The 17,006-nt window shown below is 42.8% G+C and overlaps 1 protein-coding gene across 4 annotated transcripts in view; it reads left to right on the top strand.

Moving 5' to 3' along the window:
- The window catches only part of ror2 (receptor tyrosine kinase-like orphan receptor 2), a 362,545-nt gene that overhangs the window by 333,485 nt on the left and 12,054 nt on the right, over window positions 1–17,006 (top strand). For 2 of the 4 annotated variants that reach the window (XM_048528079.2, XM_048528081.2), the window contains 2 exons: window positions 1,666–1,980; window positions 9,336–9,590. In XM_048528079.2, the coding sequence (XP_048384036.1) occupies window positions 1,666–1,980; window positions 9,336–9,590 (570 nt within the window). The remainder of the gene's footprint in view (window positions 1–1,665; window positions 1,981–9,335; window positions 9,591–17,006) is intronic. The other 2 variants (XM_048528080.2, XM_059644595.1) reach the window with 2 other exon arrangements.

Raw genomic sequence — 17,006 nt, forward strand, 5'->3', positions numbered from 1 at the left:
TTGCTTCGAAGTTAATACTGAAGCCAGATTTTCAAATCTATAAGAAGATTGAATGTTTGCTTCACCTCAGCGTTTCATGTGTTCCCATTATTCCTCAAATGCCTTTATAAAATTAATTGGTAAGATGTAATTGCCTTGCTTTACTCTATTCCCCCATTTTGTTTCAGTCTTTCATTTATTGCCGATTTATACAGTAATTTTCCTTCTCTGGCAGTACCACACTACCCCTGCACACCCTCCCCAGTCTTTAGATCTTACTTGAGAATTTACTAATGACACTGTATCATCATTACAAATGTCACTATTGTCATTGGTGCTGTATTTGCAAAGATGCACAACTTTATTTGTCTCTGAGATAACAAGATGTAGAGCTAGATGAACACAGCAGGCCAAGCAGCATCAGAGGAGCAGGAAGGCTGATGTTTTGGGCCTAAACTGAGAAATTCTTAAATTAGTGTCAGAGAAATGTTTGAATATGTGCAATGAGGTAGGATTCCAAGCTAATTCTTAATTGAGACTTTTGGCTCATTGACAGCTTTCCTTTTAATATCAGATTAATTTTTGAAAAGCAATCTACTGGATTGCTTTTGCTGGAAATCTGGTCATCCAACCTATTTCTCTCTCCACAGATGCTACTGACTTCCTGAATATTTCCAGCATGCTCAGATTAATTTTTGCATCAATAAGTTTATTCAAGGTGTTGTTTTCTTGATTTTTAATACAATTTTCTGTATTTGAAATTCACAAATATGTAGGACTTCCAAGCTTGCAGCCTGTATGAATAAAGGCCCTTGTGCCCAGTCAGACTGTTGAACTTCATTTTTGCTGCTTGAAGTATAGAGACCCCATGTGGCAAAGTGAAGCAAGTTCTGTTTTGTAGGTATTTGAATTATTTATAACAATTGAAGGATGCAGAAATTAGACTTAAATATGTGGAGCTTTAGCATTTCAGAGAACAAAGATCTCAAGTTGCTGAGCGTGAAACTACTGAATTTCTTAAGTAGAAGTGTTGTATTATACCGCAACACATTCCAATGGAATTGGTATGTTTGCAATACGCATCTACCATGCAATTTTTCAACAAAGATAGATAAGATTTCAGTGCTACTTTGCAGCTTAGCAAATGATATAACAAGTTTTTTTATACTTCACGCCAGGATTAAAACAAAATCTGTGGCTGTAAAAACAAAATCAATGACAGTTTATGATCATCGATGTCAAGGTTTCTGACACTGATAAAATAGAACAATTTAGTGAACAAATAGTGATATTCAGCCAATTTTGTATTTTATTTTAACGTAGCTATTTATATTTTACCTAAGGTTTCCATTGGATGGAACAGTAATTATCTAAAAATAAAATGTTGTGCATTCATGTGGGTGCTTCATGTTTTCTTTTAATATTCAGTAAACAACTCTGGGTTTTAAAACTAAATTCCGCACATTTTCACATATTTTGGTGTGTCATTAAAATTTTCAATTTGAAGATTAACATTATGCACATTAATTACTTAAAATTTAGGCTGTACTAGAAGTTTATTTTTAATCAAATAAAATAAGGAATGTATTAAACTGGGACAGATGATATATTGTAATAGTGCCTTTGATAACTATTGGTTTAATGTAGCAATGATTTACAAATCAAATATTGTGCTTTTCATTTCAGCTGCATTTACTATGATCGGTACTTCCACCCACCTCTCAGATCAGTGCTCACAATTTGCCATTCCATCTTTTTGTCACTTCGTGTTCCCTCTCTGTGATGGCAATTCCCGTAATCCCAAACCAAGGGAATTATGCCGGGATGAATGTGAAGTTTTGGAAAATGATCTGTGTAGAACAGAATACATTATTGCAAGATCAAACCCACTGATTCTTATGCAGCTTCAGTTGCCAAACTGTGAGGATCTGCCACTACCAGAAAGCCCAGAGGCTTCAAGTTGCATGAGAATTGGAATTCCCGTAGATCGGATTAACAGATGTAAGTATGAAAAGGATTTGGTTTGTTTTAACTAATCCCATCATTCATCAGTCTGATCCATTCTCCTATTGCTGTCTCATTTAAAATATCATCCTTCAGATGATTAAATATTTAGAGCATTGAAGCACTTACTCTGATATACTTCCAAGTAATTAATTGAATATAGAAAGCACCGTTTTCAAATGTCAGGAAACAGAGCTTTCTAGGCTTGCAAAGGAGCAAATGTTCCTGACAGCTCCACACTCAAATGACCATCGCTTACTCTCCCACACATCCCCACTAAGTCTGTTTATGTTTAGACTAGATCAACAGAGTAGAAGAGTAATATTATAACATATATAACAATGCATTGACATACTTAATCAGGAGGCTTCTCAAAGGACATAACTTTTAATTGCGGTTAAGTAATCAATAGCTGTAACAAGATTAGTTAATTCAGAGTCCAATCGAGTCATCTCAAATGTCGTCTGAAAAGAGGATCTTTCATGAATGTAGTTGATAAAGTCATTTTGATTTTGGACATTTTGGCTCCATGTCAAATGAATTTGCTTATTTTTTTTTGAAAATGTAATACATAACATTTGACTGTAAGTTGCTGATTTACGAAAATCTGAACAGCTGTAGCCCATTCAACCACTTGAGCCTGTTTCTCCACTCAGTTAGAACATGGCTCATCTGCACTTTAATTCAATCTAATAGTCTTGTTTCCACAAAAACACACTTTAAAAATCTATCATTTTTTATACTCTTTCAATTAACCGAGATTCAACATCTTTTTGATTTCCACCACCCATTTTATGAAAATATTGATCCACACATCCCTCTTGAACAACTGTTGCCAATGTTTTTAGATTAGATTAGATTCGCTACAGTGTGGAAACAGGCCTATCAGCCCAACAAGTCCACACCGCCTCTTGGAGAAAAGAAGTTTTAAAGAATGCACCTGTGTTCTGGACTTCCTCACCAGAAGAAATAATTTCGCTTCATCTACTCTGTCATCTACTCTATTATGCAACTCAATTATATCACTCTTAATCTTCAACATTCAAGTTAATGTAAGTGTTGCCTATACAACCACATGATAGGTTTCCTCTTTTCTTCACTTCTTCATCTCTGTATCCTCTACATTTAAAAGATCATGCTTTGCCATTTCCACCACAATGCCACTATCAAACACGTTTCCTCCTCTCCTGTCAGCATTCTAAAGGGACTGTTTCTTCTGGAACACTCTGGCCTACTCCTTTATCATCCCTAACATCTCCTTTCACATGGTGCCTTCCCAAGCAGTTGCAGGAGTTGCAACACCTGCCTTTCACTTATCTTCACATTGAAAAAGGTCCTGAAAAATTTCAACACAACAATTTACTTCTTCTTATGTAGTATGCTATATTTGTTGCTTCCCCCTGCATTGGTGAGCCCAAATACATATTGACTGACTGCTGTGTGAAACACCTCTTGTCAGGACTCGAGCATGATAGCAATCTTTTAAATACTTTGTCGTTTTGATTCGCCGTCTTGCTCTCATGCTTAAATTTGTTTCCTCAATCTGTTGCAGTATTCCATTGAAGCTCAACATATGCTTTTGATTAGGCACTTTACAGCTTTCTGAACTCAATGAGTTTGCAGTTTCAGATCATGAACTCTGTCCTTCATTTCCCCTCAACAACAAGTCTATATCATGTTTTGCTTTTAGACAGAGCTGTTCTTCATCCTAATATTAACACTGTGGAACATGGTGGTGTAGTGGCAATGTCATTGGACCAGTAATCCAAAACCTTCAGAGGTAGCAAGAACTGCACTTGCTAGAGTCAGAGTCAACGCAGTGTGGAGCTGGAGGAACACAGCAGATCAGGCAGCATCAGACGTGCAGGAGAGTCAATGTTTCAGGCCTAGACCCTTCAGCAGGACTGAGAGGAGGGAGCAAGCTGGAAAATCAATAGAGGGGAGAGGGGTGACGTTGGGGCAGGTAGGTGGGATGTATGTGGATGCAGGTAGGGGTAGTGGAGATTGACCTGTAGGAAGGGTGGGGGGGGGGGAGCGGATAAGTGGGTGAAGAAGATGGACAGGTAGTATCAGGTCAAGGAAGCAGGGATGAGAGGGAGGGTTGGACATGGGATGAGGCCGGGGGGGTGGGAGATTTTGAAACTATTTAGGCGGTCAAGCTGTGGGCTTCCAAGGCAGAATATGAGATGTTGTTTCTCCAGTTTGTGTGGGAGTGTCATTGTGGCATCAAGGGAGGCCCAATATGGACATGTCACCAAGGGAGTGGGAGAGAAAGTTAAAATGGTTATCAACTGGAAGGTGTTGTTGATTATAAGTATATGGAGCACAGGTTGGAGGATATACAGGTGTATCCTGTCGGCTATGAAAGTTTATCTTGGGTCTCGGATGGAGGTGAGGGAGAAGTGTAAGGGCAAGTGTAGCGCCTCCTGCGTTTGCAGAGAAGGGTGCTAGGTGTGGTGGGGAGTATGGAGCAGACGAGGGAGCCACAGAGTGAGCAGTGCCTATGCAAGGCAGATAGATGTGAGAAGGGAAATATGGTGGTGTCGGATTGTGGGTGGCAGAAGTGGTGGAGGATGATGCGCTGAATGCAGAGTTTGGTGGGGTGGTATGTGAAGAGCGGGGGGACTCTGACTTTATTTTTGCTGGAGGGACCTCAAACCCCTTCCCCTGCTGATGAGTCCTGATGAAGGGTCTAGGCCTGAAACAAGAATTCTCTGCTCCTCTGATCTGCCTGACCAGCTATGTTCCCTCAGCTCCACACTGTAATGACTCTGATCCAGCATCGGCAGTTCTTACTATCTCTGGAATTTAAAGCTAGTCTCTTTAACTATGAAACTATCACCACTTGTTATAAACACACCATCTAGTTCACTAATGCTTTTCAGCGGTCTTTATCTGATAATGCAGCAAACCTGCGCAAAATGGTTGACTCTTAACTATGCTCTGGTGTGACTGTGCTAGGAATGGGCAAAGATTAAACAACAATGTAGACATTGCCAGCAACACCTACATCCCTAAGAAAGAAGAAAGAAAACATTATGGGTCAATGCTTTGCTTCTTTCTTACAGCTGTTACCACTCATAGAATCCCTACAGTGCAGAAGCAGACTATTCAGTCTATCAAGTCTACATTGTCCCTCCAGAAAGCATCCCACCCAGACCACCTCCTCTACCCCTCTCTCTAACCCTGAATTTCCCATGGCCAAGCCACCTAACCTGCATATCTTTGGACTGTGGGAGGAAACCGGAGCACCAAGAGGAAACACATGCAGACATAAGAGTGGAAACAAACCCAGATCCCAGGCACTGTGAGGTAGCAGTGCTAACCACTGAGCCACCGTACACACCAAACAGACGATGGCTGCACTGGGGCTCAATCTCAAGACCTTCTCAGTGTAAAGTAGAGATGCTAATCACTACATCAAAGAACCAACGATTCATTTTGCCTCTTGTTCTTTTACCACTATATTTTATGTTGTTTAATCATTCCCACCTTCAAAGCTATCCAAGTCTCTTCTTTTGTTCTACCTTCACCCTGTGTACTCCCACCTCTTCAACAGTATAAACCTATCACATTTCTTCCTTATCTGCATCCAAGAATGCCATTAAATGTGGACCTGGAAAAGTACAGCAGGTCAGACAGCAACCAAAGAGTAGGAGAGTCAACATTTTGAGCTGAAACCATTTGTCAGGACTGTTTTCGACCGAAAATGTTGACTTTCCTGCTCCTCGGATGCAGTCTGACCTGCTGTGCTTTTCCAGCCGCACATTTATTGACTCTAGCTTCTAGTATCTGCAGTCCTTACTATCTGAAGTCCAAAAAATTCATTCTGAACTCCTAACATCAACTCTGCTTTTCTCGTACTTCTTCCGATGTAGTAAACAACATTGTTTTCTCTGCTTCTCACGTAGCAGACGCTGGTGGATTTAGAATTGTTTCAACATTTAGTTTTTATTGTCTGTACGATGTGTCGTCATAAGATGTGTCACACCAAATTGATCCTAGTACTCAAAATGGTGTTTGACCAAGACTTTAAAATATTTTGCACCTTTTTTTCGTAGAATCCCTACACAGTGGAGACAGGCCCTTTGCCCCAACAAGTCCACACTGACCCTCAGAACATTCCTCCCAGACCCATCCCCCTATAACACACCTAATCTACTCCCTGAACATCCCTGAAACACTGTGGGCAATTTAGCATGGCCAATCCACCTAGCCCGTACATCTTTGGACTGTGGAAGGAAACTGGAGTACCTGGAGGAAACCTACGCAGACATGGGGAGCATGTGCAAACTCTAGATGGCCACCCAAGGCTGGAATCGAACGTGTGTCCCTGGTACTGTGAGCCATTGTGCTGCCACCCACTATTTTTTGTAATCTAGGACTTTTGAGATAAATCTCACCATCAAAATTATTTTTTTTTGAATTTGTGCACTAGCTTTTATTGGTTGCTGTACTGAATATCCTAAATTTTTCTAAAATGATGAACTGAAGTAATGTTCAAAGTAATTGCTCTTGATGATTCCCATAAATAGCATATGAGCTTATGTATTTGGAAAGTGATTTAAATATTTCTTCCAAATATAACATTGAGTTTTCTAACTTATCCTAACTTATTTTGTAACAAACATACAGAAATCATGTCTACAGTTCTGATTATGACGATGGCAAATGTCCATGCAGAAATCACCCATCTTACCCAGTTCATTTGTCTTAATACCCTGGTGAAAGCAGGACTTGGATGTTAGATGTTGCAGCATGATAACTTTGTAGGTGTTGTGTGAATGTAATAATTACAGTACTTTAGAGCATCTCAGGATCCCAAATCTTCATTATGGATGGTATGCCTCCTCATACCAATTTGTTATAATTACAAGGTAACAGACTATCTTCCCAGTGGGCTGTGCAGCATGGATTAATTTAAATAATAGGTAAAAATATTAGCCAGTGAATTATTTGAAACTATATCATCGACCAGAAATCAGGGTGCTAAAAATGTGATAAACCCATTATGCAGTACCACCAATATCCTTGGGTGAAACCAGCACCTTCCAATTCAGACAGCACTTGTTTCCCTTTATTTCAAAGAATTAATTCTCTGATATCACATTTCTAGTGTTATAAACTAATATCAGATTAAAGATGACACTTGTAAAACTAACTTGCCAATTATTTATAAATTATACTATTCTGTGACATAAACAGTTTTAATGAAAATGTAAGCTTATTTTTTACCATTAAATCAAATCTTATAACTGATTTCAATTAGTAAGTGAAATTGGACATAGATTAAATCAAGCAAGACTGAAGATGAGGTGCAACTGAAGAATACATGACAGAAAAATCAGCATCAATTGAGTGAATAAACATGATTACGGGGAGAAGACAGGAGAATAGGGTTGGCAAACATATCAGTGAAATGGGAACTGTAGATGCTGGAGAATCCAAGATAACAAGGTGTGCAGCTGGATGAACACAGCAGGCCCAGCAGCATCTCAGGAGCACAAAAGCTGACGTTTCGGGCCTAGACCCTTCTTCAGAGAGGGGGATGGGGAGAGGGTTCTGGAATAAATAGGGAGAGAGGGGGAGGCGGACTGAAGATGGAGAGAAAAGAAGATAGGTGTGGAGGTAGGGAGGAGATAGGTCAGTCCAGGGAAGACGGACAGGTCAAGGAGGCAGGATGAGGTAGTAGGTAGGAAATGGAGGTGCGGCTTAAGGTGGGAGGAAGGGATGGGTGAGAGGAAGAACAGGTTGGGGGGCGGAGACAGGCTGGGCTCGTTTTGGGATGCACTGGGGGGAGGGGGATGAGTTGGGCTGGTTTTGTGATGCAGTGGGGGGAGGGGAAGAACTGGGCTGGTGTTGGGATGCAGTGGGGGAAGGGGAGATTTTGAAGTTTGTGAAGTCTACATTGATACCATGAGGCTGCAGGGTTCCCAAGCAGAATATGAGTTGCTGTTCCTGCAAACTTCGGTTGACATCATTGTGGCACTACAGGAGGCCCATGATGGACATATCGTCTGAGGAATGGGAGGGGGAATTAAAATGGTTCATGACTGGGAGGTGCAGTTGTTTATTGCGAACCGAGCGGAGATGTTCCGCAAAGCAGTCCCCAAACCTCCGTTTGGTTTCCCCAATATAGAGGAAGCCCCACCGGGTACAGTGGATACAGTATACCACATTGGCAGATGTGCAGGTGAACATCTGCTTCATATGGAAAGTCATCTTGGGGCCTGGGATGGAGGTGAGGGAGGAGGTGTGGGGGCAAGCTTTTTCCATCCCTTGTCTGCCTTCCAGAGAGACCACTCTCTCCGTGACTCCCTTGTCCGCTCCACACTCCCCTCCAACCCCACCACACCCGGCACCTTACCCTGCAACCACAGGAAGTGCTACGCTTGCTCCCACACCTCCGCCCTCACCCCCATCCCAGGCCCCAAGATGACTTTCCATATAAAGTAGATGTTCACCTGCACATCTGCCAATGTGGTATACTGTATCCATTGTACCCAGTGTGGCCTCCTCTACATTGGGGAAACCAAACGGAGGCTTGGACTGCTTTGCGGAACACCTCCGCTCGGTTCGCAATAAACAACCGCACCTCCCAGTCACGAACCATTTTAACTCCCCCTCTCATTCCTCAGACGACATGTCCATCATGGGCCTCCTGCAGTGCAACAATGATGCCACCTGAAGGTTGCAGGAACAGCAACTCATATGCCGCTTGGGAACCCTGCAGCCTCGTGGTATCAATATGGACTTCACAAACTTCAAAATCTCCCCTTCCCCCACTGCATCCCAACACCAGCCCAGCTCATCTCCTCCCCCACCATTGCATCCCAAAACCAGCCCAGCCTGTCTCCGCCCCCCTAACCTGTTCTTCCTCTCACCCATCCCTTCCTCCCACCTCAAGCCACACTTCCATTTCCTACCTACTATCTCATCCTGCCTCCTTGACCTGTCCATCCTCCCTGGACTGACCTATCCCCTCCCTACCTCCCCACCTATACTCTCCTCTCCACCTATCTTCTTTTCTCTCCATCTTCAGTCCGCCTCCCCCCTCTCCCTATTTATTCCAGAACCCTCTCCCCATCCCCCTCTCTGAAGAAGGGTCTAGGCCCAAAACATCAGTTTTTGTGCTCCTGAGATGCTGCTTGGCCTGCTCTGTTCATCCAGCTGCACACTTTGTTATCTTGGCAAACATATCAGCCATGATTTAATGGTGGGGAGCAGATTCATTGGTCCAAATGGCCAAATTCTGTTCCTATATCTAATTGTCTTATGGATAGAGGTTCTGAGCTTTGAATGCAACATAAATTCTTGTGTGTCCTATATTGCTAAGAATATCATTGTTTAAGTTGGCCATACAGATCATAAATGCTACAATGGCAGTGGAGCAGATTACAGAGGAACAGTCAGCGTGACCAAATCAGGATACAAGTGCCAGTTGTGGAATTCCCAATATCCTCACACTCATCAGTTTAGCAGTTTGGAGTATCCAGAACTTGGAGGTGGCCATGCTTACTGCCGAAATCCAGGTGGACAAATGGATGGACCATGGTGCTACACACAGAGCGAAGCTCGTCTTGAACTCTGTGATATTCCTGCCTGCCGTAAGCTTTAGCAGCTTCATTATAACATAACATACACTGCAACATCGCATGTTGGTGTTTTGATGATATGGTATTTCATTAAGTATGTTGCGATGTATCAGTGAATTCATGATTTACCATCAATTACATGTAACTTGAACATAATATCGAGGCAAGGTAATGCATTTTTTTTCAGTGTTCTGCCAATCTCCCACGCCCCCCGCCCACCCTCTCCCACTTCCACTTCTAGATTTGGTCTGACACCAGTCTGAGCAGATGAGATTAAAATAAGCATGAGGTACAGTGCAGAACTGCTTCTAATTTGACAATTATTGATAATCTCGTTCAAGAAAGTCAGGAATGCTAATGAAGGAGAAAGGAAACTATCACATGGGTTCAGTAGAATATATAATTGTGAGACCTGGACTGAGCAGAAGGAGTCTTTATTCTGCACCCAGATAATGCTATTCTTGATCTAGGCTTACTTGGTGTCAACTCTAAAATTTTATGCCTGTCTACACAATTGAGGACACAAAGAAATTAATATCAGGAGAGAAAACATCATAAAGAAATTTAAGTGCCCAAAGTTCAATGAATCCTTAGAACCTGATGGCCTACATCTTAGAATGGTGGAATCCCCAAAGTGCAGAAAGAGGCCGTTTGGCCCATCAAGTCTGAACTGATCTACAAACAGCAACCTACCAAACCTCAGCCCCTTACTCTGTTCCCATAACCCTGCATTTACCATGGCTAATCCATGTAGCCTTAACATCCCCGGATGCTCTGAATAATTTAGCATGGCCAATCCACCTATCCTGCACACTTCTGAACTTATGGAGGAAACCAGAGCAACCGGTAGAAACTCAAGCACACACAGGAAGAACATGCAGACTCCATACAGTCACCCAAGGTCACTGACGCTGACCCATCGTGCTGCCCAAGGATTCTGCAAGAGATGTCTGCAGATGTAGTGGATGCTGCGGCTATAGTGTTCCAAAATTCCAAAGATTTTCGAATAGTCTCAGCAGAAGCCAGGCAATGTTATACCATCATTCAAAAAAAAGAGTTGGAGAAGATGGAACTACTGGCCTATTAACCTGGCATCAGGTATCAGGGAAGTGTTTCAATCCGTTATTAAGAAGGTTTTAAAAGAGATTCTTAATTGCTGCCTGAGGTATAGGAAATACCCAATATCCACATCCCGTAAAGGACTTTAAAAAAAATGCTGTTGCAATTTTTTTCAGGCTCTCTGAGTGGTAATTGGTTCAATACTAGCAACAGCAGATTAAGGTCCTTAAGTGGGCATTAATTGCTTGCTTCTGAGCCTCAATTGACATTGAGGTGGAAATGATTTCCAATTCAGATTTTCATAGGGTAGATATCAAGAACAGAGACCCACCTGCATCCTTTAGCCCAGTTAAATTGTCTCCCAGTCCAGCCTTCAAACTCAACCTCAGAAAAGCATTAAAAATTCTACTCCTTTCACTAATAGCAAGTGCTGCTCTTACTCTCTCCATTATACTTTACCTTAAGTTTCACAGATTTGCTATAAGTGAATCAACTTGCCCTTTCCAGATTTTGAATTTAACCAACTAATGAATTTAGAAAGATTTATTCAGCCGTAAGTGATAGCTCTAGGAAGTCATAGAGGCACAGAGTAATACAGTACAAAACAGATCCTTGTCCATGCTAATGAAATGTGAGGCTGGATGAACACAGCAGGCCTAGCAGTATCCCAGGAGCACAAAAGCTGACGTTTCGGGCCTAGACCCTTCATCATCAGAAGGGTCTAGGCCCAAAATGTCAGCTTTTGTGCTCCTGAGATGCTGCTGGCCTGCTGTGTTCATCCAGCCTCACATTTCATTATCTTGTTTTTTCCAGCATCTGCAGTTCCCCTTATCACATCCTTGTCCATGCTGACCAGATATCCTAAACTAATTTAATACCATTTGCCAGCATTTGGCCTATACCCCCCTCAACACTTCCTATTCACGCACCCATCTAGGTGCCTTTTAAATGTTGTAATTGTACCAGCCTCCACCAGTTCCTGTCGCAGCTTGTTCCATCCACGCACGACCCTCTGCATGAAAATGTTGCTCTCAGGTCCCTTTTAACTCTTTCCCATCTCATCTTAAATGAATGCCGTATAGTTTTGGACTCCCTTGCACTGGAAAAAAAATCTTTGTCTATTCACCCTATCCATGCCCCTCATGATTTTATAAACCTCTACTGTGTCATCCCTCAACTTCCAACATTCTAGGTAACAAAAGCTAAGGATGAGATGATGCATTCAGGAAGTCAAATGCAAAAGGAAAGTGTACAGCAAATGGTGAGACCCTTAGGAGCATTGACATTCAGAGGGTTCTTGGAGTGTAAGTCCACAGCTCCTTGAAAGTGGCAACATAAGTGGATAAGATTGCTTAGAAGGCATATGATATGTTTGCCTGTTACATTGTGTATAAAAGATGTCACCATGCCAGTTAACATCATCAGTGAGGCTTCCAATGAAGCAATGCTGTTCTACTCCGCTTGGAATTTATACTGCCCGGTCGGTTATGGTGAGTAGTGTCATTTCTGGTTTTGTTCATGGGTTTGTATATGGGGTCCAATTCCATGGAATTCCCATGCGTGTCTGTTTGGCTTGGGCTACTATGGTTACATTATCATAGTTAAACTGATGGCCTTCAACTGCATGGTAACAATATGTCTAAACAAAAACAAGCCAGCTCAGTGAGCAAGTCAATAACCTCATAAGAAAGTTGCAAAAAAAATCTGAGCATAATTGTAAAGAAAGGATTGAGAGTTTGCCAGCAGTGTTTAGGGAGGTCTTGCTCAGGAAAAGGTTGAAAACGTTGGATCGCAAAAGTAGAATTACTCCCAGTGCCACAGGCTACTGAATATTGGCTTTGCATAATCAGACAAGTTGATGCATTTGGAGATATGGTATAAGAAAGACAACTTCAAGTTCCTGAAACATTGGAACCAATTCCAGGGCAAAATGGAGCTGTTCAAGGTGTTTAGGTTGTCCATTCTCAGAGGGAGAAATTGTGGTGTCGAGGGGATTTAAAATAATTTGGCGAAAGGATAATCATAAAGATGAAAGATTAAAGAAGAGAAGCAGGGCACACAGAGGACTGGAAGAGAGAGTTAGCAGTAAAGAATGATTTAGAATTTTGGGTAAGTGAGACAAGGGTTGCAAATGTGAAACATTTTGAGATGGGTTTAGAGACCATGTAGCTAAGTGTGCACATTATTGTATACGAGGTTGGTGAACTTTAGCTGTAGGCTGCCATATAGGACTGTTGTTTAATATTGATAATGGTGAAGTAGGAGATTTGGAACTTTATTCTTGACCATAAGGTGTTTAGAGAAGCTGTTGTGTTATTGATCAACGTAAAAACTATGAAGATGGCAAAAGGGCAGCTTTTAGAACTTCATCATCATAAAGTCCTTCACAGAAAATTATACAGTTTTGAAGTGTATTTGCTGTTGTACTGCACGAAATGGGGTCGTTGATTTCTGTACGGTAAGTTCACACAACAGCATATGATAACAATCAGCTATTCTGTTTTGATATTAATTGCGAGATAAATATTGTCAACAAGAACACCAAGGATAACTCCTTCTTTACGATAACTCCTTCTTTACAATGATTCTGAAATATGTTTTATGTCCACCTGACAATGCGGACAGGTCTAACATCTCCAACAAATGTTGGCACCTTCAGCAGTAAAACACTTCCTCAGTGCTGCTTTGAGTGTCAGCTGAGATTTTTGTCTTTAAATCTTAGGAATGGAACTTGAACCCAGAACCTGCTGACTTAGGTGACAGTGTGGTCAAAGTGTTTTTTCCTACTTATTTGTGGGATGAGGGCATCGCTGGCTGGCCGGCATTTCTGGCCCATCCCTAGTTGCCCTTGAGAAAGTGGTGGTGAGCTGCCGTCTTCAACAACTGCAGTCCACCTGCTGTAGGATGACCCTTAATGCCATTAGGGAGGGAATTCCAGGATTTTAACCCAGCAACAGTGTAGGAACGGCAATATATTTCCAACTCAGGACGGTGAGTTGCTTGGAGGGGAACTTGGAGGTGGTGGTGTTCTCATATGTCAGTTGCCCTTGTCCTTCTAGATAGAGGTGATGTACAAGGCGAGTGTTTTTACACAAAAGATGGTGGGTGCCTGGAACTCCCTGCCTGGGGAGGTAGTGGCAGCTGATACTATAGTGACTTTTAAAGGGCGTCTTGACAAAAATATTAGTAGGGTGGAAATAGAGGGTTATGGTTCCCAGAAGGGTAGGGGTTTTAGTTGTGATGGGCAGCATGCCAATGTGGGCTTGGGGGGGCCTGTAATTTTCTTTGTTCTAAGTGATCATGGGTTTGGAAGGTCTGAGGATCTTTGGTGAATTTTTGCAGTGCATCTTGCAGACTGTACACACTGATGCTACTGAGCTTCGGTGACTTAGCAAGTAATTGCTTGTGGGTGTAGTGCCGATCAAGCGGGCTGCTTTGCCTTGGATGGTGTCAAGCTTCTTGAGTGTTGTTGGGGCTGCACTCATCCAGGCAAATGGGATGTATTCCATCACACTCCTGACTTGTGCCTAGTGGGTAGTGGACAGGCTTTGAGGAGTCAGGAGGTGAGTTACTCACTGCAGTATTCCTAGCTTCTGACCTGCTGTTGTAGCCACTGTGTTTATGTGCTGAGTCCAGTTTTTAGCTTCTGATCAGTGATAACCCCCAGGATGTTGATAGTGGAGTTTTCAGTGACGGTAACACCATTAAATACCAAGGGAGTGGTGGTTAGATTGTCTCTGTTTAGTGATGGTCATAGCCTGGCATTTGTATGGCACAAATGTCATTTGCCACTTGTCAGCCCAAGCCTGGATATTGTTGCATTTGAACACAGACTGCTTCAGTATCTGAGGAGTCATGAATAGTGTTGAACATTGTGCAATCATCAGCGAACATCCCCATTTCTGATGATAAGATGGAGGGAAGGTCATTGATGAAGCAGCTGAAGATGGTTGGGCCGAGACCACTACCCTGACGAACTCCTGCAGAGAAGTCCTGGAGCTGAGATGATTGACCTCCAACAATCACTACCATCTTCCTATGTGTCAGGTATGACTCCAGCCACCAGCGAGTTTGCCCCCTGATACCCAATGATTCCAGTTTAGCTCCATGATGCCACACTTGGTTGAATGTAGCCTTGATGTCAAGGTCTGTCACTTACACCTCACTTCAGGAATTCAGCTCTTTTGTCCACATTTGAACCAGGGTGGAATGAGGTCAGGAGCTGAGTGGCCCTGGTGGAATGCAAAGTGGACGTCACTGAGCAGGTTATTGCGGAGCAGGTGCGACTTGACAGCACAGTTGGTGACACCTTCAATCACTTTATTGTGTACAGTTCTGGTCACTATTATAAGAAGGATGTGGAAGCTTTGGAAAGGGTGCAGAGGAGATTTATTAGGATGTTGCCTGGTATGGAGGGAAGGTCTTACGAGGAAAGGCTGAGGGACTTGAGGCTGTTTTCATTAGAGAGAAGAAGGTTGAGAGGTGACTTAATTGAAACATATAAAATAATCAGACGGTTAGATAGGGTGGATAGGGAGAGCCTTTTTCCTTGGATGGTGACGGCGAGCACGAGGGGGCATTGCTTTAAATTGAGGGGTGAAAGATATAGGACAGATGTTAGAGGTAATTTCTTTACTCAGAGCGTAGTAGGGGAATGGAACGCTTTGCCTGCAACGGTAGTAGATTCGCCAACTTTAGGTACATTTAAGTCGTCATTGAATAAGTAATGGACGTACATGGAATAGTGTAGGTTAGATGGGCTTGAGATCGGTATGACAGGTCGGCACAACATCAAGGGCCGAAGGGCCTGGACTGTGCTGTAATGTTCTATGTTCTATGTATTGATGACTGAGAGGAGACTGATTGAGGCCGTAATTGACTGGGTTGAATTTGTCCTGCTTTTAGTGTACTGGATATACTTGGGCAATTTTCCACATTGCCATGCAGATACCAGTGTTGTAACTGCATTGGAACAGCTTGAGTAGGAGAGTGGCAAGTTCTGGAGCACAAGTCTTCAGTAGTATTGACAGAATGTTGTCAGGGCCCGTAGCATTTGCAGTATCAAGTGTCTCCAACTGTTTCTTGCTATCACGTGGAGTGAACTGAATTAGCTGAAGTCTGATATCTGTAATGCTGGGGACCACTGGAGGAGACAGAGATGGCTCATCCACTTGGCAGTTCAGGTTGAAGATTGCCGTGGAAGCTTCAGCCTTATCTTCTGCACTGATGTGCTGGGCTCATCCATCATTGAGGATGGGGATTTTTGTGGAGCCTCTTCCTCCAGTGAGTTGTTTAAATGTACACCACCATTCACAACTGGATGTGGCAGGACTGCAGAGCTTAGATCTCATCTGTTGGTTGTGGGATCGCTTAGCTCTCTGTCTATCACTTGCTGCTTTTGCTGTTTGGCATGCAAGTAGTCCTGTTTGGTGGCTTCACCACATTGATACCTCATCTTCAGATATGTCTGGTGCTACTCCTGGCATGCCCTCCTACACTGTCCATTGAACTAGGGTTGATCCCCTGGCTTGATGGTATTGGTTGAATTGTACTCCAGCACAATCTATAACCTCATGGTCTGGCATATGAAGTTATAAATTGTGCTGGAGTACAATTCTGCTGCTGTTGATGGCCCACAGTGCATCGTGGATGCCCAGTCTTGAGTTGCTAGATCTGTGCGAAGTCTGTCCCATTTCGCACAGTGATTGTGCCACACAACACAGTGGAAGTTATTCTCACTGTGAAGGTGGGACTTTACCTCCACAAGGACTGTGTGATGGTCACTGTGACTAATACTGTCATGGACAGATTCAGCTGCAGCTGGCAGATTAGTAAGGATGAGGTCAAGTATGTCTTATCCTCTTGTTGGTTTTTCACCACCTGCCATAGCCCAAGTCTCGTAGCCATGCCCTTTAGGACCTGACCAGCTCAATCAGTTGTACTGCTGCTGAGCCACTCTTGGTGGTGGACATTGAAATCCCCCATCCAGAGTACATTTTGTGCCCTTGCATCCTTGGTGCTTCTTCTAAGTGTTGTTCAACACTGAGGAATACTGATTCATCAGCTGACGGAGGACGGTATGTTGTAATCAGCAGGAGGTTTCCTTGCCTCTGTTTATCCTGAAGCCATGAGACGTCATGGGGTCTGGAGTCAATGTTGAGGGCTCCTAGAGCAACGCTCACCTGACTATATGCCACCGTGCTGCCATCTATGAAAGTTAGAATCTATTTAGATAGAATTGAGCAACCATAGAAGAGCAAGTATGTGATTGGGAGTATTCTATAGATCACCAAGCACTGGAACAGAAATAAGAATAAATTTACAAATAAGTTATAGTATCATGCAAGAACTGTCATGCAAAAATGGGGG

This window comes from Stegostoma tigrinum, chromosome 3 (assembly GCF_030684315.1).
Source record: "Stegostoma tigrinum isolate sSteTig4 chromosome 3, sSteTig4.hap1, whole genome shotgun sequence".
Classification (NCBI taxonomy): domain Eukaryota; kingdom Metazoa; phylum Chordata; class Chondrichthyes; order Orectolobiformes; family Stegostomatidae; genus Stegostoma; species Stegostoma tigrinum.